This window comes from Mycteria americana, chromosome 11 (genome assembly GCF_035582795.1).
Source record: "Mycteria americana isolate JAX WOST 10 ecotype Jacksonville Zoo and Gardens chromosome 11, USCA_MyAme_1.0, whole genome shotgun sequence".
NCBI classification, from domain to species: Eukaryota; Metazoa; Chordata; class Aves; order Ciconiiformes; family Ciconiidae; genus Mycteria; species Mycteria americana.
Genome location: NC_134375.1, coordinates 16419599 through 16446478, shown reverse-complemented (window position 1 = coordinate 16446478; position 26880 = coordinate 16419599). Strand labels below are relative to the sequence as shown.

Below are 26880 nucleotides of genomic sequence, written 5' to 3'. Positions count from 1 at the left end.
CTGATGATGTTGTATGCCTATCTGTAATGTGTTTAAAGTAGTTTTGATACTGTCTGGACATTGTGGGTTTTTTAGCTGGCCGCGTGACCTTTTTTTTTTTTTAACTGCCTTGTAAATTCAGCTATGGACCAGTGTGGGAATATTTTCCAGACTTCTATTTACATTGGTTTGGGGTTTTTTTTAGTCCTCAGATCATTACAGTTTCATTTTTACTACTGAATTATTAAAGTTATCCAGACTCCTGTGTTGACATCTTGTTACCTCAACTGTCCTTTTTGGACATGACCTTTGTGGTATGAAAATTGCATCCTGCAGGGGGGAATAACAACCCAGAGACAAAAAACATTTAGCAAAAGGAGTATTAAAAAAAAAAAAAAAAGAAAAAAATTACTGTTCTAATGGAAGCTGACTATTCTGTGTACTGTAAGGCAATGGATAATAATGTCTGTCTAATATTTTGTTTAGAGAATGGCAGTGGTCTCTGCAATGTCCTGGGTCCTGTATTTGTGGATAAGTGCCTGTGCAATGCTGCTCTGTCAGGGGTCCCTCCATCACACTTTCCAGCAGCATCACCTGCACAGACCAGGTAGGACTGAGATCAGCTGTGGGATGCCATAAGATTGCAGGCTTTCTGCCCGTGCTTACGTCTGTCTTGATAAATGATTGAATAATCATAAAATCCATTTTATCATTTAACTTTTATGAGTTGCTTGCCTTTATACTGCACAGCATCTTTTTGGGGTCGGTCTAATGTGTTGTGCTTTGCCAATCTGATGTTGGAATATTCATCCTTCAACGTAGTCCTCTAACAACTTCCCAACACAGGAATCCCATTTTGGATAACCATTTAGTTTCTCTGTCTCTTTCTCTGTCCTTATTGCTATCTCCCCTTCTCCCCATTTCGTGATGTTCTGGAGCGGGTGTTTAACTCTGAAAGACATTGCAACAGCACAAGTTTGGATAACTTTGCAGTATCTGACCCAAACTGGACATGGGTTTGTTACTTAAAAATACTGGCACCGACTCTCACTCCTAGTCACTAGTGTTTACTGGAGGTTGGCTGTTTGCCTTAGCATAAGTGAGGGAAACAGTTATTCTAAGGTGCTCGAGTTTACCTCTGAAAATTGATGGGCTTGCAAAAGTGCAGCCCAGAGGAGAATTCAGGACTGTCTTTCAATGGAGTTAAATGCCTGTAAAGTCAGAATAAATCCCACGGGTTAGCGGTGGAGAATGCAGCTCACTTTGACTGTTGTGACCCACAGAGACTGCACATTAGTAGTTTTATTGTGTTTGTATTAATAGAAATGGATCATGTAACTTTTTCAACTGTTAATTGCGCTTTGAAGGATATGTGCCAGGTTAAAAATCGAGAAGTTGGCATATTCTAGCACAGTATTATAATTTGGTTAAAATTAGATCGGCCAAGAATGTTGCTTCACAAATTTGGATCCAAAGAAAGGTGGGAGAGGTTTTAAGAGCTTTAGAAATGAAAGATGGAAAATGTTAACTCGGTGATGAATCATTTAATAATGTGGCAACTAATACTTTAATGTTTTTTAATCTAATGGCATACCTTCAAAGATAAACAGTCTTGAACCACAGGTCTTTAGCAACCTTAATGACTCAAAGTTTTCCCAGCTACTTTCCTTGTCCAAAAGTCATAGGTATTGGCATTGTCTTGCTTTCTTGTAATAAAATATGCATAGTATGAAGGAATAGACCTAAATCTTTGATAGACCAGCTCTTGGTAGCTGTGTTAGAGCATCAGATTAACTAATGGTATTATGTTTACTAGCTGGCACTGGAAGTTTGAGAGCATTTGAAGTTTGAGAGGTGAGGTTCTTATTTGGGACTTGCAGAGAAACGAACAAAATATTTATTACAATGCAATTGTAAGCAGTGCTGCTGGTTATTTGAGTCTGTCCCCCAGTGAAGGAAATAGGGAAAAACAGCGCAGCTAAACAGAAAGGTAAAAGGAAAATGTAATCTCATTTTTGTAAAATCAGTTGAAACAAGTGACATTATGAGAAAAAATGAGAGCTGGACAAATTCAGAGCTCTGCAACGTTTGCCTAAGCTTGAAAAATCACCTTTTTTATGAAGCAAGAACAGCAAGACACTGAATGCATACCAAGATGTTGGGGAAATGTGAAAAATGACAAAATCTTTCACTCAGAGATGTGATACAGACAGAGTGAAGGTTTTACAGCTGCCTCATCACCTACTTAGAAACAGCCAAGCTTTCCCTCCTGCGAGCCTTTCTCAGGCAGCTTCTCCGCACCCTACATGAATAAGATTGATGGTGTTCTGATCCCAGGCAGCCAATTTCAGTCTCTCAAGAAATAATCCACTACATTGACAGATGAGTGGAATTTGACATGATGTTCACCTCGGATTCAGATTGTGCTGCACCTGGGAAGCATGAGCTAGTGAGTGTCCTTTAGGGAAACTGTTAGAGATTTTGGACAATTTCTGCTGTCACAACAGAAAATCAAGACTGTTTTTTATAAGGCCATGAATTTGCAGTCTGCCAACTGAATGTGAAAGGTTGTACATAAAAGGGATGGAAATATGTTAACTAGCAAACTGACTGATTTTAATGTATTCAACTGCAGTCCCTGGGTACACCCTATTTTTCATATTTATAATATTAGGAATGCGTCATTTACTTTTAGTTAGTCACTGTGTAAGTAAGATTAAAATGTTCAGCCAAATAAAAGTGAATAAAAAATGGATGCAGATGAGCCAGTGCATAATTTCAGTAATTTAATATTTGGTATATGAAATTTCAACTTATTGAATCATGGCAAATATAGCTGTAATCAATAGCATGCTCAGCATACCTTTTTTCAGTTTGTGATCTCCCATAGATAATGAGATGCTCTAAAATAAGAGAATTTGAGCTGTTCGGCTCCATCGTGGGGCTACTTTGGTACAAGATAATTAAAAAGGCAGGTTCCACCCTCTCTTATGTTTCTTGTACTTGAAGAATAGAAGAGTCTCACTGAGCACAGGAAGGTGCAGGTAAAAGATAAAATCCTCATGGAGTGTATTTAGCATAATAAACTTGAACTGAACGCAGTAGATTAGCACAGTGAATATACCCATCGGTACTACTGTGGTTAATCCAGTTTTGAAACCCTGGAAATCAAGGGCAATATATGAAAAGATTAGTTTATCATCAGAGATTTCTGAGCTTGTTCTTTTTTCTGAAACTTTCTTAAGCAAGTGTCTGAACGGGTTGAAATAGATTTCTACACACTGTGCAATCACAAAAGTGTAAAGTTTCCTTTCAGTGTAGTATAATTTTTCAGTTTTATAATTCATTACGTTGTTATTCAGTTAGACAACTTAGCAGAATGTACGAACCTGAAAACAAATGTGGTAAACCGCTTTATGTGACAGTATTTGTAACTGACTGTAGCTTTATTTTCTGTGAAATGTTGGCAGGCAGGCACAGATATAAGGGTATAGTAAATATTGCTTGAATATAAGATGGATGATGCTGTATTACTTGTACCTGTTCATGAATTCTTTCTTGTCTCATTAACACAATGAAAAGTTTGAATGCCACTGTTAAGTACCCTTAAGTACTGGTGGCTGTTCCTTTTGACTCTGATAGGTGAGGTGGGCAGGGTAGGTTTTCAGGATTTTTTTGCTGGGATCCGAGGAGACCTTTGGAGTAAGCTAGCTGAACACTGTTGCAGTATAATTCCCCTTGGGTAATACACAAGGCTTTCTGCAGGTTTTTTATGAATATATTTCATTTTCATGCAAGTTATGTTAGGCAAAGGACATGTGAAAACATTCACAGGAAATAACTTTATGTGGAAACCAATCCCCATTTTTTTTTTTTCCAAGCATGTCATTTCTGTATGAAATAAGAAACAGCAGTAATGAGAAGAATTCCACCTTGGCCGTTTTAGGCTCCGAGATACACACGGTGGTAGAGCTATTGAATTGGCCTGAGGATTAGAGTGGACAGGTTGTGATTTGCAGAGTCAGCTGCGTGCCTGTGATAGTCCGCTGATCATCTGATTGACGGGATTGACCCCACCCAGAGGTAGGAAGTAGACGCTGGCATTTGGCAAGACAGCAAGATATTAACAAAGCAAAGGGTTCAAGTTTAAAAGATTAAAAAATACCCACTCCCCCCTCAATCATGCAATTCTTGGTAAATTTTCTGGCTTTGTTCCATAAATGAGGGATGTTTTGCTCCTGGTGAGGACCATCAGCTAATACTGAATTGCAGCGGACAACACTGACCACGTGTTGCTTAAAAATACAGGAAAGCATATTGGATTCACCTGTAAGTTCATGCAAAATAGTTAGGTACACATTGAGGATGCTAGGTTAGTCTTGCATACAGTGTAAAGGTGTGAGGCAGACACAAGCAGAAACATGTACCTACTGTAGCAATGCCGACATTTGCAAATATGTTAATTAAAAATAGGCCTGTTCAGAGAAAGAAATCATGGACTGAAGCTAGGCTGGAATTGTATGTCTACTAAACATAAAGTACCTTTTATTGTGACGGTAGTTAATGATGTGCCCATTAAAAATAATCTCAAGAAGTGATTCTCTATACCTCATATTACGAGGAGGAAAATCAGTCTCAAAGCAATTCTGTACAAACTAACAAGCAATATCAGCCTAAGGATGCTCTGAGCATGTTTCTCCATAGACAGCATTTTGCAGAAACTTGAGTCTGTGGCTGTGAGCAAAAAATTTCTTAGTTCTGATCTTGGTCTTCCCACTGATTTTTATAGCCTTGGGGGAAACCGCATATTTTCACATTTCAAAAGGTCTGCTATTTTCATCTGCCCCATATATGTGGCTATTCAGTTCAAAACAGACTGGGAAGAATGTTGGTCTGAATCTAATTCCTCAGGTAAGTGTAAATAAAATGCGTGTCTCTACTTTGCAGAGCAACTGAGATTTGGAAGGTGAATTCAACAGGATTTTTTGCTCTTAATATTGATAGAAGCAAGCATAGGACTAGGTAGTTAATGTATTAAATATATACAGTTTCTGTGATTAGCAAGAATTGTATTCCATTAATCATACTGTGTGAATGCAAACTGTTGCCTTCACTACACAATGTCCAAATTGCCATGCAACAACTTAGCCGGTATCCAGTAGATCATGTCATGGATGTGAAAGCTGACAACTGGTGTTTCTTGCTGTGTTAATTAAAATGAACAAATTTATAAGCTCTAAGGCCTGATTCAGATCTCATTTACACCAGTAAATGCACAGGAGGCACCATTTATATCCCAGTTTGTTCACGATCAGAAAAACCTGCTCATAAGGAGCTATTCCAGTCACTCACTGGAAATCATCTCTCTCATGATATCTTTCTGTTATATACCTCTGGTCTTCACAGTCTATTCTTGAAATTGTGAAACTATCAACTTTCAAGTAAAGAAATCCAGGTTGGAAGTACTTACTCTGTTCCTGGTCAAATACAAAATATATTTGGATGTATGCGGACAAATGTATTTGTATGTATTTTGTGTAGGCAGAGAAGCAATGTAATGAAATCAACAATTAAGCATGAGGTGGGATTACTAGCAGCACGATAGTGATGAATTGCCTACTGTGCTTGTGTGATGCACTTGTTTACAGCAGCAGACTTTATCAGAAGTATTGCACGCTGTGACTTTTATTTTTTTGTGAAAAATCGAACCTCCAAATGAGAAACAACATGGTTATATAGTGTGTTTGCAGCCAGAGAGTTAGCTATGGTTTTTTTTTTTTTTTTTCTCTGGGGTCTGTAAGCTGTTACTTTACTGGGTTCCTGTCTCTCAGGTAAAAGGGAAAGTGTAGGTAGGCATTGCCAAGGAGCAGCCAGTACTCAATGGAAGGTCAAAGGCAAGAGGACACCTTCTTCACCAGAGAAGGGCGCATAGCTGCGATGCTCACAGCTCGGTTGCAGGTGGAGGAAAACTGTCACCAGTCACGCTGCTGAACATGACGCCTTGTTACTTCTGATCCAGGGAGATGAAGCAACCTGGGGGGGAGCAGGTGTTGCAGCTCGATGGACTGTGAACAACAGCACGGCCAAGGCGTGCGGCAGGGCACTGGGCAGACCGCTGTGCCCGGCACAACTCTGCAGGAGCTACTGGAAGCATGGCTGTGTTCCCTGCAATCGCCCCCGCCACACACCTTGTGCAAAAGAGCAATGGCAAGGTGCTAACAGTGGCATTTTGAGAGAAAGGACACGCCTCGTGCGTGCATGCATCATACTGGCAGTGTCTGTGCTCTGGTTCGGTCCCCCCTGCTCTGTCCTTCCTCCCAGCCGTGCTCCTATCCCCAGCCCATGCCACGTCAGCTGCCCTTCAGGCCCCTCTGTGGGCAGCCACACAGGCAGGAGCAAAGCACGTCCCTCTTTGCGTGGCAGGGGAAACGGGGACCACAAAGCGCCTCTTGCTGCAACGGCTCCGGCAGGCATCTTCCCACGGCCGTGCGCTGAGCTTCCATCTCCAAGTGCAGCCTTGGGGCCTTGGTGAGTCACGAAGGGACCTTTCGGTGCACTGCACTATTTGTAGCTTGCTGTCATGCTATTAAAGACTGTGAGAATTCATACGATGGTGGTTAAGTCCCAAGGAAAATTTGGCACCTACAAATATAAACCCCAAAGGCAAACTATGTTGCTCTGCGCTGAAGTATTTCTGCTGATAACATCAGAAACCTGCCTTTAATGATTAGCCTACTTTAGTCCAAGGCTCATTTATATTTTAAAAGGCAATATCCAAGTGCATTTCCTCATAAGATAGATGTATTTTCTCCCATTAAGTTTCATATTGTTTTATCCTATCCTGCGTATAATCTTTGTATTTCCTTTTGAATGTTTTCTTTTCCAATCTCCTGTGAAATCAACCTTTGCTGTGAGCAAGATTTATTTGCCTGATGGGATTCAGCATTTTTGCTATTTCCAGATGCTCTGTGCAGAACAGTTCTCTCTAGCTAAACTTATTTTTTTGCATGGGAGCGGTGCTGGAGATTTCTTTTCATTGTGCTCTAGGCAGGGACCACGAGGACTGCAGCACAGTTGGACTCTAAATTTATGAGACTCGGTCAGTGATGCACAATGGGGAATTAGGGGTGTAAATTAAGCTGAATCAGGTTACAAAGCTCCATGTATGTATCTGTGACTCATATTTCTATGCCCTATTTAGAAGATTGTTATCTGACATCTCTCTTGCCTTCTGTATTCCTTTCAGAACAACAGTTTTCCCCTTTTACTTCGCAGTGGGTGAAGAAACCAGTCCTGCCCTTCTGGAGAGGTCACTTCAGTGACAGCAGGTGCAGGATCACTGTTGCTATCATCCGATAATCAATAATGATGTCGTAGTATTCCATTGTAATCCTTATTTCACTTTGAGGGAACAGCTTTGGGAACTGAATTTGTGGCAGGAATGGAGGACCTTGCTAGTTTTTGGATGATGTGAAAGTGATTCCTTGAGAATCACTAAGTGAAGTGGAATACATGGACAATCTGTTATCCGAGATGGCCGAATTTCCTTCTACCAGGGTGCTCTCATTGTGGTGCCTTGTCTTTGAGCTACAAGTAATCTGGGAGTAGTCTGCTCTACGCTAGCAGCTCCTACTGACAGTCACGTGTGCTTGGGCGCTTCTTAAAATTGTGCATAAATATTTCTTCTATGAGCTGTGAAGTTTTATTTGTATATCATGCACCTGCTTCTCACTAAATGAACAGGCAATTAAAAAGCAGCTTAAATGGTGATCCTTGTCTCTTGATTATTAGGAGAGCTGCTGGTTCAGATCAAAATATGCATTTAATCCATCCTCGTGCATGATCCAAAGCTCCTATTGGATTAATTTTGTTTTCTGTAGATGACAAATCTGAATCAAGAGACTTCATTATGAATCTACTAAAAACAATGAGCAAAAGTCACTTCTGTAGTTAACTTATGTGCAAGTAAAAGTTATATTGATGGAAAACTTGATAGGGAAACTCCTATAACGTACATGTCAGTTTATTGGAAAGTGGAGAACTTGGTACTGTAATTTCCTATGTTGTAAATAATGTCAGCAGCCAACAGGCTCTATAGATCAGCCTGAGTGCAGGCAAGAGCCTCAGGATCTTAACTGCACACACTCTGATAAAACTTTATTATCTTTTTTATTGTCCTCATTAATGCTCTTCAAAAATGCCGTTAAATATTTCTGGCAAGCAAAGCTTTGGTGTAATTTTACTGTATTGTTAAGGATTTATTAATTATAATCTTTTCTTGCAGAGTCTATTTATATTTGATCAAGACATTAATTGGTTGCCAAAACAAACTAGTTAATTGTGTTTAATTAAGTGGTTGGGAGCAAGCAAGGATAGTTTATTTGGAAAATGTTTCATTGATTTATATGCTTATTTTTTAAAAGAACATGAATAAATGAAGGCCTGTCAGCCTGACCTTGGTGCCAGGGAAGGTTATGGAGCAGATCATCTTGAGTGCCATCACATGGCACATACAGGACAACCAGGTGATCAGGCCCAGTCAGCGTGGGTTTAGGAAAGGCAGGTCCTGCTTGACCAACCTGATCTCCTTCTGTGACAAGGTGACCCGCTTAGTGGATGAGGGAAAGGCTGTGGATGTTGTCTACCCAGACTTTAGTAAAGCCTTTGACACTGTTTCCCACAGCATTCCCCTGGAGAAACTGGTTGCTCATGGCTTGGACGGGCCTATGCTTTGCTGGGTAAAGAACTGGCTGGATGGCCGGGCCCAAAGAGTGGTGGTGAATGGAGTTTACTCCAGTTGGCGACCGGTCACAAGTGGTGTTCCCCAGGGCTCAGTATTGGGGCTGGTTCTGTTTAACATCTTTATCAATTATCTGGACAAGGGGATCAAGTGCACCCTCAGTAAGTTTGCAGAGGACACCAAGTTGTGCGGGAGTGTTGATCTGCTTGAGGGTAGGAAGGCTCTGCAAAGGGACCTGGACAGGCTGGATCGATGGGCTGAGGCCAAGTCTATGGGGTTCAACAAGGCTCAGTGCTGGGTCCTGCACTTGGGTCCCAATAACCCCGTACAATGCTACAGGCTTGGGGAAGAGTGGCTGGAAAGCTGCCCGGTGGAAAAGGACCTGGGGGTGTTGGTTGACAGCCGGCTGAATATGAGCCAGCAGTGTGCCCAGGTGGCCAAGAAGGCCAATGGCATCCTGCCTTGTATCAGGAATAGTGTGGCCAGCAGGACTAGGGCAGTGATCGTACCCCTGTACTCAGCACTGGTGAGGCTGCACCTCGAATACTGTGTTCAGTGTTGGGCCCCCCACTACAAGAGAGACATTGAGGGGCTGGAGCGTGTCCAGAGAAGGGCAACGAAGCTGGTGAAGGGTCTGGAGCACAAGGCTGATGAGGAGCAGCTGAGGGACCTGGGGTTGTTCAGCCTGGAGAAAAGGAGGCTGAGGGGAGACCTTATCGCTCTCTACAACTGCCTGAAAGGAGGTTGTAGCGAGGTGGGGGTCGGTCTCTTCTCCCAAGTAACAAGTGATAGGACGAGAGGAAATGGCCTCAAGTTGCACAAGGGGAGGTTTAGACTGGATATTAAGAAAAATTGCTTCACCAAAAGGGTTTTCAAGCATTGGAACAGGCTGCCCAGGGAAGTAGTTGAGTCCCCATCCCTGGAGGTATTTAAAAGACGTGTAGGTGTGGTGCTTCGGGACATGGTTTAGTGGTGGACTTGGCAGTGCTAGGTTAACAGTTGGACTTGAGGATCTTAAAGGTCTTTTCAAACCTAAACGAGTCTGATTCTACCTTTGTCACTACATGCTGCCCAGGAATCATCAATAACACAGTTGTGGCTTTGAATAGATTCAAGGATGGAAAAGTATCTGTATTATATATATTTGCCTATACAGACCTATTAAGAAGTAAACGTTCACATTCTGAATCATTCTGAATTTAAATCCTAAAACCAAGCAGAAATGAGATCAAGTAACATTGAAACTAACAGTAAGGTAGTGTTCAGAACAATGCATTTTCAAAAATGCATTTCAGAGAAAAAGTTAGCTTAATTTCAGATTTGGGTAAAGGTGCTTTGGATAAGGAAGGTATGGTATATATATACTAAATATACTAAAAAATATACTAAAATATGACTAGATATTTTCTATAATAATTATATTAATACAATATATATTTATATTGTATTTCTATGATATAGTAATTTCTATATTTTCTATCATGCGTTTCAAAATCGGATAATTTTACAGGTCAGATGCTTTTGAACACCAGCCTATTTCATGTTTTAATGTAGAATCAGAACTCAGTGCAGAATTCTGAGGACTTAATTTTTTTTTTGAGGAATCAGTTTCCTAAGTTGAAACTAATTTAAAAAAAAAAAAGTAGTTTGAGATCTTTTTGCATTCCTTGTTTCAGCCTTGATATTCCTCGTTGGGGGAAAAAAAATTACCTGCATAAGGTTTCTGTTATCCCAGCAGCTACCTAAAACAAGTCATCATCCTGATAAATGAATAAATCCTGCCTGGAAGCGTATATTCAGATATGCCAGCGGCTGCCTCTTTCCCAAAATAAATCAAGACCTCACAGACTTCAAATCCAATATCAATGCAAACACGAGGGAGGTCTTGTGTGTCGTCCTAGCTGGTACCAGCTCTTGTTTTTGTTTGCAGCACCACTGAACTTAAAGGAGGTCTAGTGTTTCCAGAAGTTGCCTTTTTCCCCAAAATCAGCCTTCTCTGCTGTTTTAATAAAAGGTATTTCCCTTATCTAAAAATCTTGCTTAAATCCGTAAGCTATCAGGGCTACACTAACACTGTTTGCTGTGAATATCATTAACTCATGAAGTTTCTTTTCTTGGTTACTTGCATGGGATGCTTTCAAATTTAGGTGGTCAGTCAGCCAGAAGTCACTATTGTGCATTAAAACAAAAACTCAAGAGATGAGTTGAGGATAACGGAGGTTTTTGAGTTTGTAATTGATTTCAGTGTTCCAGGGCAGGATCTGACAGAGAATGATTGTGTCTAAGCCAGCTCCCACATCTGTCGTGTAATTATTTCTGTAGTAATACCATATTTCTGTGAGGCTTTAAAATGCAGGTTCCCCCCTCCCCCCAGGTAATTAGAAACTGTCTTTCCATGGCTCAAACCTCAGCGCTTTCTCCATTAAGTCAGCCGCCTGGGTGGTGTTTATCTTAACCTTGTTTTGAGTTTCTCCAACAAATAGATGACTCCTTTAGTTCTAATTTAGTTTCTCTTGGTATTTCTATTATCTTTCTAGTTGGCAGGCAAGGAAATCAGATGTGCATCAAATGAAACCATTTGTCATGGATTAGTGCATGCAAATGCCTTGATGACAGCAATAGACAAAAGCCAGTGAGTGTCTGAATGCTAACTTTGGAAGAGAAAATTAACGAGGCCAAAACGCCAGTGATAGCAGTCCCTAAAGGAGATTATTCAATGCCTAAGAGCAAGGCAACACTCTTCTGTCCCCTCCCTTGCCATTTTTTCCTCTTACTGCAATCTTAAGACATTAGGGTGATGCACAATGACCTCTTGTCCTGGTTTCAGCTGGGATAGAGTTAATTTTCTCCCTAGCAGCTGGTACAGTGCTGTCTTTTGGATTTAGCTTGAGACTAATGCTGATAACACACTGATGTTGTAGTTGTTGCTGAGCAGTGCTTACACCAGCCAAGGACTTTTCAGCTCCCCATGCTCTGCCAGGCGCACAAGAAGCTGGGAGGGGGCACAGCCAGGACAGCTGACCCCAACTGGCCCAAGGGCTATTCCATACCATACGGCGTCATGCCCAGTATAGAAACTGGGGGAGTTGGCTGGGGGGCAGCGATCGCTGCTCGGGGACGGGCTGGGCATCGGTCAGCAGGTGGTGAGCAGGTTGTTTTTCCTGAATTTTATTTGTCTCTCTTTTTGTTATTTTCCTTTTCATTACAATTTATTATTATTTTATTTTAACTATTAAGCTGTTCTTATCTCAACCCATAAGTGTTCTCACTTTTACTATTCCAGTTTTCTCCCCCATCCCACTGGGTGGGGGGAGTGAACGAGCAGCTGTGTGATGCTTAGTTGCTGGCTGGAGTTAAACCACAACACCCCCGCTAAGTGGAGAAGTGTCCACGGGAGCTCCTGGCTTTCCCAGAGCTACTCAATGGCATGACCTTCCCTCTGCCTATTAAAACCCATCTGCACCCACAGAGGAGGAGAGGGATGGGACTCAGGTAGGCAAGACTAAAGACCATTAGTGATACTCCAGTGTGCATACCCTAGTTTGTCACAGCACACTGGGAGTCAGAAGGGCTGCTGGGCAGGATACTTAAGTGAATCATGTTGAGGTGGAATATATCTTCCTCAGTGTCTTGGTGCAAAATGTTTTCCATTTCCCTTTTCCCCCGAGGACAGAATTGGTAACTGTTTAATGCTGATCTCCTACTGTTGATAATGCACTGAATTGAATGAGTTGACAGCAGTTATTAGATATTTATCTCATGCTTGTGATAGTTACTCCAGTTTCTTTATGAGCCTGGTTGGACTAAAAAGAGTCCTAAAAGATAAGTGTGGGCTCTGCTGAGTTCCCCACTTGAAGGATGGTGTGAGGAAGACCCGAGACACAGCTGTGGGAAGGGAATTTTGAGATGCCCTGACTGGGAGCAGGCTGTGGACGACGAGCATCCTGTGCACATTTGCACGTTGTATTTCCATCCCTCCCAAACCACCCTTAGGAGAGTGCCAGACACAAAGGCTGTAGTTTAGTGAAAGGACCACAATGTAGCCACATTACCTGCTGTCTTCTCTAGGTTTTCACTCCATTTCTTCCCCCCCTCCCCGCTTATTCTATTTCTAAATCTGTCTCCCTTTAAATCTGTTTCCCTTATTTTCTTTTAAATCTTTCTTTATGTAAGCCCTTATGGCTCTCACTTTTAGAAAAGGCTGTCAATGCGCCCTGATGTAGTGTTTGAGCAAAAAAATGCCACTTGATTTCATCCCAATTAGAACACCACCCACATTTTTATGAAATCAATAGTTTCAAACATTGCTATTTGGAAAGAATCAAAATGGAGCTATTTGATCAAAAGATGTGAAATGCTAAAATACATTTTCCACTTTCTGATATTGATGCCATAGTTTAAGTGTTTTCTAACAAAACCTGGCGAAAATATAAATTATAACCTTTTTCACCCATAGGAAAAATTATTTCTGTTGATCAGAATTTTCCAATGGGAAAATTTTTACAGGTACTTTGTGCCTGCTTCTGCAGCAGACTGTATGCAAGGCAATATACTATCATAGTGATTTCTAGGGGTTTTTTTTTGTTTCCCCCCTCTGCCCTTATGCTTTGATTTTGTGTATTTGTACTGGAACCAGACGTTCAACCTTTATACTCCCAAAGTTTCTCCCTGTTTTGATGCTGTGGTGTAGTCAAGACACCTGGTTGAGGTCATGATGTTACCACAGACATAAGCATGTTGGTGAGACGGGGTGATGCAGGCTCTGGAAAGCAAACTCCTGACCGAGCAGGACCAGTTCTGAAAATGAACAAATGCTGGTGATAAAAATAGGTGCAAATTAAAGGGAAAGGCATTTCTGCTTTCAGTGTGAATCATTTGATGGTTTCCCCTAGTAAAACAGTTCCTTGACTCTTTAGATTGTATTTGAATTGGCTTTGAGCTGCCTGTTGCTGCGCAGTGTTTTATGATGATGTACCTTCTACGAGCAGCGTGGTACGGAGTGGTTCTTTCGTACCAGTCATACTCCTCTGGGGTTCAGGCTACGCAAGTCCCCCCTAAACCCTGTTCTTATGTAAACTGAATTATCCGCTTATGTTCTTGCTTGTTTGTTTTCTAGTCTATCAAAGGAAAAGGTGTAATCTATAGTGTCTAGAGATGGAAACAAACTACAAAGCAGTATCACATCTATACTGAACTCCTTCTGATGAGGATTGTATGACTTTAGTATGCTGCTCCCTCCATCTGAGGGGCTGTGCTCTTTAACAGGTGAGAAGAGATTATCCCTTAGTCCTGACAGAATCTAGGAATCAAAGTCTGTTAGGGGAAATCCATACAGGGTTTAAAATGCCAACCTGCTTTTAAATGTAACTATAGCAAAATAATTTCCTCAGTATAATACATGTGCATTGTATGAATTAGTACCTAAAATTTCAGAGGTCCTACTGTAAGCTGTGTCCTGTCTGCTTTTAAAGAAGTGCTTTAAAGTCCAGATTTCACACAGGAACCAAGCAAAGATATGAATAAAATTCAAATATGCCTTTGTCAGGATGGATTATTCCACGTTCTGATAGCACATAGCGATCTCAGAACTCAATATTTGATATAAAGACAGCATAGTTTTACAGGACACCCAACCAACACCTGCCTTTCTGTTTCGTTCTTTTCTTTCCCTTTATGCCCAACCAAGGGACAGGCGATCCCCCTGTGCAGTCTGTACACAGCATCCAGCAGTGGAATAGATAACCTGAGAGATCTCTATCGTGAGCATATTTAGGGCAGCTGAGATGCAAATAAGTGAGGTTTTGTTATTCTGTTCCTCACGTAGCCTCTTTAAGCGAGGCCGGTGGCTGCCAGACGCTGTCCTCCCAGCTGATACCCAGAGCAGGCATCCCGTCCATAGTGCTCTGTCCTCGGCATGGCTTGGGGTGCAAGTACAAGCGTTGCTGTGTGCCGGGTGATGGATCATGGAGGCTCTTAGCTCCCTCTTTTTGTGAAATCAAGTGCTTTACTGTAAGCCAACTTCACGCTGGCTTAAACTTTCATGGTGTTTAAGCTATAATCTATCAGACTGCCCCAGCTGTGAGGAGTAAAGAGCCTTCACGTTCACTTACTGTTACTCAATTGACAAACAAGTTGTACCATTGTAGTGAATTTTTCCCCTGAGTCCGTGCTCTCAGTGGAACCACAGGCTCAGCGCACGCAGACAGGCAGTGCGGCATTTGCTTCAAATGTGGAACTTCCCACTTTTTACTTAATTGCTTCCTTTAAGAGATGAGAAGGTTGGGCTTGTCTTTGGACAAAAAGGCTTCCGCTTTAAGTGTGTTTCTCACTTGAGGGCTACGCTTCCCACCAGAGTTTGTGCAGTGCTTCCAATCTTTCACTGGCAGCGTAACACTGATTCTGCATAACTCAAAGAGTGTATTTTCTGTAATGTGTCTGATTTGCAAATCTTGTTAACTGCACGCTGTTATCTCAATACACTTGCAGGCCAGCTACAGCAGCATAAAAACTTGTGGCAAGATAAATCTTGTCATTTTTAAAAATAGTTTTTAAAATATTTTTATTTATTTTTATTTTTATATTATTTTATATAAATATATAAAATATTTTTATACAAATATATAAAAATATATAATATAGACAATATATAAAATTATAAATATATAATATATTATTATTAATTATAAACATTAAATTTTAAATAGATTTTTAAATAAAAAATCAAACTATTTCATTTGCTACAATTCGAAAAAACTTAATGTCTTGATTGCTTCTAAAGACATGGATTGTTCTGGGGAAAGACCTGGAAGACCAGTCCCACAAGAGGACTGTGCTCTGGGAGCTCCTAGATGGAAAATCACCTATGAATGGTATCTTGTTTGGCCCAGCTGAAGGTGGAGGGTACTTGGTAGGGCTAGGATGCTATTAGGGTCCTGCATGTGCTTCCCTGCTAATGGCCCTGTTTTGGCTGCTGCCGTTGAGTTTCAAGCCAACTGCAGAAGTTTAGCTTCTCACTTGCTGTTACCTAGAAAACCTCCAAGCTGGTGAAAGGTCTTCTCCATTATTTGCCTCTGTTTTGGCAACACAGAAGCTCAGAGGTTATACAGCTATTTACCAGTATTGTTATGTTTCCTGGTAGGAGTTCATGCTGTCAGAGAGGCACAGCAGGAATCCTGTGTCCCAGTTCATGTCGGGGCCACCTGGTTGTACTGGGGCGTCCTGGCAAGGGATCCTCTTCCACAGGATCCTTTTCTTCTCATGCAATGAAAAGGCGACTGAGCTTCAGCTGATGTCCACTGCCTGGCTTGCAGAGGGTATCTAGAGGCTCTTCTTAGGCTTTGAGACTCAAACTAGGATTCAATTCCATCTGTATCGCTGAATTAATGTAAAAATTGCTCATTTTAACTTCTTGTGGTTATAAGCTTTTATGTGCTTGAGGAATTGTAGCAAACTTTCTTTTCTATTGTGACAATTGTTTGTTTATTTTTGTAGGCTGAAGGAATACAGGGTAACACTACATTTTGCAAAGCAGTGTTTCTTCTGTTGTGTGACTAGAGCAGTGTAAATAATTGATTTCTTTTTTTTATTTGACAGCCAAAGCAAGATATCAAGCATTGGTTTGGTGCAGTATTTACATTTTGAAAGTAGTTTAGAACAATTTGATAATTTTTCTTACTAACTGGAAAAGAAAAAAGAAAACAAAACCTGAAACAATTTGTCATATTTCTAAACACTGAAAGAAAAACAAGGAAAAGGCCAGATTGAATTAATAATAATAAAAAAAAAAATCTAGAGAAGGTACTGCTTCTTTCCTTAAATAGATTTAAATCAGAGTATCTCTAATCAGAAGCTATGTTCTGCTGTAGGGGTTGACCCTTCATCTTTCTCCCAAAAGTAGAGCTCTGGTATTAAGATATTGCTGGTAGGGAGAGTAACTTCCCATACTGCTCGAGTTTTCCATTTTGAATAAATAATTAGGTAATCAGGAGAGCCGAGATGGGACATCAGGATTTTTCTCTCTCACTTGCTATGAGAGGGGAAAAAAAAGCCAGTCCACTGCTCAGAGTCTCCATGGCTCATGTAGTGTTTTATGTAAGGTTGAATGGGCTTTGAGACAGGTCCTACCCCTGCCAAAGAGTGAAGAGATGGAAGAGGCAGTGCTAAACTCGCTGCCACTAAAACTGAGCACACAGCTCTGCTCTGAGCTGGTGGGGGCTCTCGGATGCTGGTGGCAGACGCTAGGCATTGGGAATTAAATGCATGTAAAAAGGAGGTTTTAACAAACAAAGGAAGGGTGTTTTAAAAAAAACGTTGTTGCAAAGTTTAACCTCTGGGAAGGGCATACTTTGGACGGTTTTGCTTTTCCTTCTTTCTTTCAGAAGAAAGCTGAACCACTGCCTGCTAACTCTCATTGTGGTGCAGTAGGCGTAGATTTTCTGCCGTTCTGCTGCTGTATTTGAACATAAGGCTTGAAGTATGGCCTCTCTCTCTCTCTCTCTGCTTGCATTTTGGAGGGGGCCGAGGCTGCACCGCAGCAGAGCACTACTCATGGCCTCTGTTCATCCATTCAGAAAGAAGCAGGAGCCCACAGGGAGGGAAAGCAAAGCTTTGACAAACTGATGTTTGTCTGCGGTGCTATTGAGGTGTTTTGCTGACTTCTCAGTCATCTCAATATCTTTGCTAATTTAATGAGCCAATTTCACTCGTCAAGGTGACAGTTATCCATGTCAGAGACCAATACTTCTCCTTGAATATACATCTGTAGCAGTTATTTTTCTGTCCTTGAAGAAACGCAGACTGGAATATCACTTTATTTTGAGAGATGCTTCTGTTTTTTTTTTTTTTTTTTTTTTTTTAACTGAGGCTTAGTATTAGAAATATGTTTCTTTATTGAAGTGATAGCATCTGCTTTTGTCATTTTTATGTAAACTCAGCTCTGCTTTGCAAAGCACCACTGTTCTCCTCTTCTGGAGAAAATGTGATCGTCTATCAGCAGTGAAGCTCTGTCTGTGCACTCTAATATCAATCATTGAATCCAGTTATTTAAACTGTACCTGCTTGTGCCTTTTTCATGACAAGTTCTTGGGAGGGTGGGAGGGGATTGTGGTGGGATTTGTAAGTGGCCGTATTGGATATGAAGTAAGAGTACTTACAGTAAATGAGTTAGGGAATATGTGCCAGAGGAGACCTTTAGTGAAATTTATAGACTTGTCAAAAAAAAAAAAGAAATCTTCTGGTAGGAACATACCAGTTTTAGCAGGATCCAAATTTTGGTAAAACAGAATGAAAGAGAGATTGAGATCTTATCAACAATATGGTCAGTAGTGTGGTAGTTTGGGCATTTCTGTGGAAGCTGATTCAGATGAAGGACTTGAATCTCAGTCTTTCACTGGGCCGTTGGGTTTGTCTGAATTTTCCCTTTCCTGGGGGGAAAGTCTGATTCAACCAGTGAGCCACTCGTTCAGCACACAGGGAGCTGATGGCATGGCCAGGCAGCAGCACAGCGTAAAGACCAAGGATTGTGTTTCAGTGGCACAAAGCACAAACCTCTTTCCAAAGCCTTGTGATTTTTATAAAAGTACCAGCCTAGTTCTGCTTGATATCTTTTCAAGTTGTTACCCAGCTCAGTGGACGATCTGCAGCTGTCGAATCTTGCAGAGACCCAACTTTCTGCCAGTGGAAATAGAATGGGGTGTAAAACACTCGGGATGGGCTTTGACGGCCCTTCATGTGGAATAGAAAATGTAGATTCATTTCATAGCTGACAAAGAGCTGATTATTTATGTTTCTTAGAAAACAACTAAGAATGTCTAAGAATCTTTTCTTACCATTATGGATGACTTTCCTTGTATTTGCACATCTATCTTTTTGAATCATGACAAACTGAGATTAAACAACAACCAGCCCCTGAAATCTGTCATTTTTTTTTTCAATGACTTACATAGGATGGTACCCATAAATTATGGAGGCAGCTACCGGATCCTTTGAATGAACAAATACTTTATTTGTGATGTAGTTTTGAGAAACATCCTGTGAATTGTATCTGCAGAAGATAATGGTGCCATCCCATAAAAAAGCTGCTTAACACTTTCAGGACACTAAGCCATGAAGCAAAGGTGCTAATTTTTTATTTATTTTTAACATAAACCCACAAGTTTTTATGCTGGATTATATCACTGTCTGCCTATCTCTTTTTCTCATTGCTTTTACCATGTCATCTAAATGTCAAAAGAACAAAAATCCACCTCTTGTAACAGGAAAAGGGTGAAGATTTTCCATCTTGCTCTGGTGCTCTGAATATTTTGACATCTGTAATATAACTGTTTCTCAGTAAATAATTCACCCAGTTTTGGACACCCTCTTTTGTCTGAAGCATCTCCTTCTTCTGTAATGGGAAGTTTTAGAAAGACACTACAAGAGAAGGAGGCTTAACTTTGTTCTGCTGCAAAGCCCCCTTATTTATGGCTGCTATTATTTTATATATTTCCTTTCATTACTCTTTGAGGAGGATGGAGGAAGGTGGCCATGTGTCATCTCCCAAAATGAGAATGTGTGGATACGCATATGGCCAGACACGTCCAACCTTTTTGTTCTCAGTGGTGCAGGCATATTCGCATACAAGCCTCTCTACCTCTATGCAGAGACCATTTTTAGTGTACAGAGCTGGATTCTGCACTCACTTTCTTCACAGAACATTGTCCTTTGCTCTTCCCTTATTTCTTATCTTCTCAAAATAGTCCATAGTGGGGATGGTTCAAAGCAGCGAGGTCTCAGTCACTCTCATGGATATCTAAGTGCTAAATGTTTCCCATCAGCTGACCAGGTCTTGCAGTCAGTTATTCAAGGGGAATCCCAAGGGTTTGGGGTTTGGCTGTACTTCTGCTGGGTCTTGATGAAGACTGAAATGTTTTGAGTTTTGCTATTGCTGAGAGCATCTTTTCTCATTGTGCAAGTGCCAGTCTGGAATGAGACGCTTCCCCCAGGACCATGGCTCGTCACGGGCCAAAGTAGCAGCAGGAATAGCATTGTAAGGGGCAGCAAAAAATCCCTATGTTGCATAGCCCAGGGGAAATTAATGTTGCTGCCTTCTTCAGGCTCTTTTTTTCTTCCCCACAGAGAGAATTTCCGCAGCTCCCCTAACAGCAGTAAAGACATCTGTTTGCAGCGGCAGAAGCAAGATGTGTCAATAGCTGCCCTGGCCAGGGCAGCAGCAGCGATGTCGCTGCGATGCAGGAACCTCAGCACACGCTAATTTTCCATGTTTCTTGTCCACGCACCCCCAGGCCAGTCTAGCTTTGCCTGTCCTCAGGGCACAGCACTGTCAGGCTTGAAGTGGTGCTGGCGAGCTGTGGTCCGGGTAGAGCGGCCGTTGGACACGTCTCCTGCCACCGCCAGGCAAAGCCCCAGCTGACCTGGGGGAAGAAAAGCTGCCATCGCAGGCACAGGGCTTCCGTCACTCTCTTTATATGCACTTGTGATTTGGGTGGTTTTTTCTTCCTGTCAGTGAAAACCTTCAGAAATATCACTCCATGGACTGGAAATACTTAACGCATTCCCTGCTTTTTCATTGTTTGTTTTATCTGCCTACCTCCACCCCCAAAAAAGATGATACCCCCTTCTAATATTTTTTTAATATTTTTTAACTTTTACCTTCTATGCTCTGATAGCCACAGTTAGGCAGACCTCAGTGCTTACAAGGATTGTGTTTTCTAACTGAAGTGCTTAAAATCATAAAGGATAAATGTATGAAACCTGGAAACAATATCAATTATCTTGCCTTTCTTCTTCTCTAGAAACATTTTTCTTATTACATTTTGAATTATGATTCCTGTAACAAATTCTAAAGTATATGTATGGACTCAAGTGCAGAAAATGCCTGAAGCGTCATTAAGTTTGCCATGACGGTTTCTGTCAATATTTAATATTCAGGTAAGTGGAACTCATGCTGTAAACAAAGCCATGGTAAATTGGTGGAAGGTAGTGCTTGTATGTATATCCATCCATACCTTTACTGTAAGCCAGCTCACTTCCCGCTGTACATTCCCCACATTCACACGGATTTCTTTCCTGGGGGTTTCAGGTACTATGCGCGTCCGTATGTGGGGTAAGATTCGGAAGCTTCAAATCCATAAAATCAATCCACTTGGTGACCTTCTGGTAAATAACACCAGATAGATCATATATTTGCGATCATATAGATCATATATTTGCGATAGATCGTAATCTGGATCTACAGCCGCCCGCCAGCCTGGCGGGCAGAGGGGTAGATATCCTCCCCGCCAAGCCTCGGGCCTGGCAGCGCCTGTGCGTTACGCTGGGAGCCCAGCAGCGAGGGGATGCTCGTGACCTCCCTGGGGAGGGACCGGTGCCTCCCCGCTCCGGCAGCTCCCGTGCCTGCCCTGCACCGCGGCTGCCTTTTGAGATGAGGTATAAAGATCTGGTAGTTAGCAGTGAGTGGGGATTCGAGGTAGTAACAGGTTTTCTTTACAATAAGCTTGCCAAACATTTTGGTTTCATCACACTTCTTCTGGCAGTGATAGATATATTAATTAGCATTTTTATCGCATAATAGTCTATAGCCTTAAAATGTCAAATTGTGAGCACATTTGTAGATTAGGCTTAACTATTAGTGCTTTTCCAGGAATTATATATAGATACGTATTCTTTCTTTATTGGCAATATTAAATCATCGTAGTTGGAGAGCTATACATCTGCTCTTTATTCATTTTTCCCCTGCCACCAGAAACATGCAGGCATCACAGCATCTCACCCAGCTGTCAGTGTTTGAAGATGTTTTCTCTTTTTAAGTCTCTTATATAGTTATATAATATGGAGGAGTGGAGGATATAAAGGTTTCATCAGTATGCTTTTCTGTAACTTAATTCATATTTATTATTTTTTCAAGGAAGGAAACCTCCACGCCTATGAGGAGAAAAAGAGGTAGACTATGAAACATTGTTCTTAATGGCAGCAATGAAAGTGTTCCGTGACTTGGGATGCTAGAGCAAGTCTGCTGGGAAATGGATTAGTAGGCCAGGAGAGAGGGTATTGTGATCAAAGTGCATAGTAAATTAATTTACCTCACACTCCTGCAATTTATCACATAGATAGCACCTCTACACATGAAAAGATACATGAGTATGGATGCAATATTGCTCTAGTGCTTATATCTTATTCCAGAACTTTAATAATTTAACACTCCTGCTTTAACCTTATTGAAATATTAAAACCCTACAATCCCGTAGATTTGCTTTTGTTACAACTGTAGCATTACATTTTTGTGTCATTATGACACTGGTTCATAATTGCAGCCCAGACAGCTCTTTGGCCATTTGAATAGAAAGCAAAACTGGTTTTGACTGGTAAATGCTAAGCAATTTCATCATGAACAAGGATACGCATTATAAAGAAAGATGAATTACATATTCACTGACATCAGGAGCCCTTTTTAAAAGAACTTTTTCATTTGCTCACCCTTGCAACTGTTGGCTTGCAGTCATTTCCCATCTATGTAGCAGTTCTGAGTGATTTTTCAAGTTGCACTCGTTACGCTTCACAATTAGACTTGGCTGGTAAACAGTTCATTAAAATACCTACTTCAAAGCAAGATGAAACAAGTCTTTCAGAGGTTTTGATGGAGAATGGAACAAAATAAAGATCCATCTATTGTTGAAGGGCCTCTAGGCTGGGTGGTGGTGGTGGTGGTGCAGTGAAGTTGAGCATGGGAAATGCACAATTATGTCCTGGCCTGAATTATGGGGGTTAAGAGTTCTAGTGTGCTACTCATGGTCCAGGAAAGTGCCCTGACAAGGCTGCTCTCGTCCGTCTGCGCCTTTGACCAGAAACTGCCTTGCTCCTGAGCAACTCTTTCCCATCAAAATTACTGCCAAGTGGCTCTCCTCCTCAAAAAGTTTCAGCTGTACAGAATATGTGCCATCAGATTACAAAAAGATTTCCTCAAAAAGAAGTCCCAATTAGCTCTAGTCACTGTGCTTAATTCAATTAAGCTGAGCTGATCCCTGCTGCTCGTGGAGCTGGCAAGCGGAGTGCTGCAGCGGAGAGTGTCTGCTCCTCTCCTGCCATCCCACATCCTCTTTCAAATGGCGCTTGGCTCCTGTCTGCAGAGCCACCAACCTCTTTAGCTGGAATCCCTTTATTGCCTGGGTTCCTCTAATTAATTACTTATCTCCAGGTCTTTTAAAAATTTGGTAATTGGTGTATGTAGCTGCCTGTTTCCCCTAAAGTCTGAAAGCATTTTATGTACATCTTATCTAAGTGTGCAATCAGCTAAATTAATACTAATTACAGTTTCCGAGACTCCCATGAATTGTTAATTTTCTGAAGAGAGAAAAGTTTTCTTGACGGTTATTTATGGATAGAGGTCATGAATATCACTATATTAATCTTTTTTTTATTACTAACACCTGATAACTCAGATTGCTTCTTCCTAAAGTATTTTTGGTTCAATTAATTTGCTTTTACTGCTGGATCTAACATGCATTCTGCTGTAGTAAATCACCTGCTAATGAAACTACTTCTTTTAAAATCAGTTCAGACTTGCTTGTGACTATGTTTGTTCTTGTTAGACTTCCATTTGAGGAAAAATGTGTACGTGAAAACACTTACGGAAAATTCAAATTAAAAAAAATCCAATTACTCGGGTAAATCAGTTTACTTGAAATTTCTGAAGTGAAATATTGTCACCTTTAAATTTCTTGAGATTTTGACACTAACATGAGTGGGTTTGACCATCCTTTGCATAATTTTTTTCTCTCTTTTTTTTTTTAGCATAGAATTATTAGTGTTTCTTGGAGTTTTTTCTGTTTATTTAAGTTGTAGGGCTCAGAGCCTTTACCTTCAGTAGGAAAATACAACACACACCAGACATCGGGATGGATATGCTAGGGGTGCTCTTTGCACCTGGCAGTGATGTCAGATCAGCCCCGGCTCTCGTAGCGTGGCCGCACAGAACAAGGCAGCTTCAGTCAGCTGAGATCGGCTGCAGGGAAGCGTGCGGGAGAACCAGCTAAACCATGAGGGTGGCAGTGTTTCCGAAAGCTCATTGAATGCTGAGGTGGTGCAAACATTGGAACTCAGACTCCAAAACTGGCAAGAAAAAGGTGATGGAAGAAGTTGCTACTCTCGTAGAGAAGGAGGAAATCTTTCCAAAACAGGCAGTTGGCGCTCAGTTGAGTTTTCATCATAGTGTTACTCCATCAGCAGAATGTAGGCACCAAGTTAGACCACACTGATTCAATGGCATTTTACAAGCGTTGCCCAAAAGATGTGGGGCAGTAGATAACTCTGTTCTAGGGTTATATATAAAAGCACTTTTAGACCCTCTTACCAAATGAGATTCATGGATGAGTCGTGTGAGGGATTTCAGATAAGCTAAGTGATCCATCAGAGAGAGGAGTAAATGGTTAATCAAGACACTTGATCTTAGCCAGTGCAAAATTAATCTCTTCCAATGAGGTAGAAAATTTGTCATGACAACTCTTGTTCAGGTCCACAAGAGTGAGTGGTACGTAACTAGGTCTGCAGGTGACAAAGAAGTGTTTGAGTAGTCAAAAGGGAAGAAAGATGCTGCAATCTTAGATAAGAGGAGGTCAAAGCTAGGGAACCAGTTTGCAGTGTGTTATTCTAATCACAAATCAACAACGTGCTGGGATTCAAAAACAGATTAAAGACTTAGATGATTAATAAAAACAACTGTAGATATATTCAGGTACTGTTTTTTAGCTTATAACCCCCATTTTAACAGTATAAGCTTGCTATTCACCTCTTAACTTCATGTCTCTAGTGGAAATCCTAGTCATGCCTGGACTAAAATCTGCGCCTGTCTCCCTGATGTCCATGACATCTGGCTTTCAAGTCTGACGCAATATAGCCAGAACAAAATTATTCTCTTATCGTGGCTAAAACAGGACTCATCATGGTGTCAAATCTCAGTTTTCAGTATTGTCCACTGTGAATAATTCCATCCTGCCTGTAATACGAGTGTCATCTTCAGCTCCTCAGCTTGTGTTATCCTGGCCACCTCTGAATCATGCTGCATGAGCAATCTAAGAAGCAATTGTTCAAGTTTGTATGTTCAGCCAGAAGTCTTGTTAAGGCTCTTTGCCTCATGCCGTGATTATGTCCACCTTCATTTGTCTGTTCTTCATAAGTTTTGTTACACTGTGCTAGTGTCTATCTGAAATGATGAGGCAAAGACTGTCCTTAGCCTGCACCTTGTCTTCCCTCTGTCCTCCTATCCCCGTCGCTATTACATGAATTGTAAACTACTTGTTTTGATTTTTTTAATAGCCTTTTTGGTCTATTCCCAGCAGATTTATTTCCTGTTTATTGTGTTGCACATGCTTTCATGTGTATCTCACATTGTGCAGGTTTTCATGTTGTTCATTCACATAGTACTTTATGTACCAAGTACCAAGCCACTTCAGTGTTAGCTGCTGTTGGGATACTGGATCAGATGTAGCAATTGGTCTGATATTCTATAAAAAAATCTGTATAACTGCAGAAAGAAAGACTTTCTTTAGATAATCTGTCTTCAAAGATCTGTACTTAGGATAACAGATAAATTATTCTTAAACTCAGGTGACCATGTCTGATCTACAAAGGCACCTCCTGGGACAGCCATACTGGTTTAGGTACCCAAATGCAGGTCTGTACTTACTGTGATTTTCAGCCATGAGATTTCAGGCATCTAGTTTAAAAGATCCAGTTATGTAAGGATTTCATTTCAATGGGTCTTAGTCCTCTGAATATCCCCCTCTCATAAAAAGAATATTCTAGGCATATCCACACAATGCAAAGGAAAAGAGATGTCCTAGTCAGAGCCTGTGCTAGCTCCAGAGCCAACGTAGCTGCATCAGGACATATTAGCTCAAACGGATTGCTGTGTTCATCTGGTACTCTGCTCCCCTAGCTGGGCTAGTTTCTGTGTTGCTCCAGCATCACGCACGTGTTGATTGCAAATCTACCTGCTGCGCTTGGGTGTTCAGTGTAGACTAGTTTTAAGCTATTACATCAGTTTAGGTGCTTACAAGACCAAAAGTCAGTATTTTAACGTTTATCAAAGGTTATCTTAATTACACACGTGTGTTTGTGCTATGTGTTTCTCAGATTTTGTTAATAAACTAAGTTATCAATAAAAATTATTAAAAGCTGTAGCTAAAATTTAATATTGATTGAATCACTTATGCATGTGAGTATGCATAATATGGAGTGCCCCTGGTTTATTAATCTGAACCAAACTGTGCTGCTCTGAAAGAAGGAAGATGTTATTAAAGTGAAGTATATGTGTATAGCCAGGCTATTGCCTTACAAACTGTGGTGATAAACCTGAGGCTTAGGTACTCTTGAAAAAATCCCCTATAGAGAAGTGCATGCATTTGTTTATAATAAGTCAGAGACTTAAAACAGGATTTCTGCTGGTGTTTGTAGCCCGTGCTGTGGCAGCAGTCAGCAAACACTTAATTAGCATCTAAACCCAACATTAGGGCCTCAAGGGTGACCTTCAGTAGAGGGGAGCAATCAGACACTTTTAATTTCCTAATTACTGAGTGGGGCTAATGGATGCATGGTGACATCAATTCTACAAAAACTATTCTTGTTCCTCTTGGGTTCCTCAGACTCCTTTGCTTGTATCGATTGCATCTCTGCCCTGAAAAATGTATAGGCAGTGTGAAAGAAAGCTATTTTGGCTTGAGGAGTTGAGATCAACGCTGTCATATTATACACAGTGATTCAAACATGATATTCCAAACAGAGGGCAAGATACTGTGCTCATCTCCACTGAAATAATAGTTATTAATAACTGTGTTCTGTTTTTAAGGAAATAAATGTGGAACAGGGAATTCCCTCAGAGCTGAGGGGTTTAAATTGCTCCAGTCAATAGTACACATAATGCCATCAGTAATACTTATTAAACACAACTCTCCGAAAAGGAGAAGCTAACACTTTTACATGTCCATGGGTGCTCACTACTTCAGTAGCTCAGCTACTAGTTTATACGTAGAGGATGCTCACAAAGCATCCCTTATTCACTGAGGACCGCTTACTAAACAGACAAAGTGACTTAGGTCTGGTGTAGAGCCGGCAGGTTCTGGGTTTCAGACCTTGCTGCCAGCCAGTGCTATGGGTCGGTGAGCTGGTGT

At 41.1% G+C, this 26880-nt stretch overlaps 1 protein-coding gene across 2 annotated transcripts in view; it reads left to right on the top strand.

The window, feature by feature from the left end:
• The first annotated feature begins 468 nt into the window (after nucleotides 1-468).
• The window catches only part of TAFA1 (TAFA chemokine like family member 1), a 225396-nt gene continuing 198984 nt past the window's right edge, over nucleotides 469-26880 (top strand). For both annotated transcript variants that reach the window (XM_075513995.1, XM_075513994.1), the window contains exon 1: nucleotides 469-586. In XM_075513995.1, the coding sequence (XP_075370110.1) occupies nucleotides 469-586 (118 nt within the window). The remainder of the gene's footprint in view (nucleotides 587-26880) is intronic.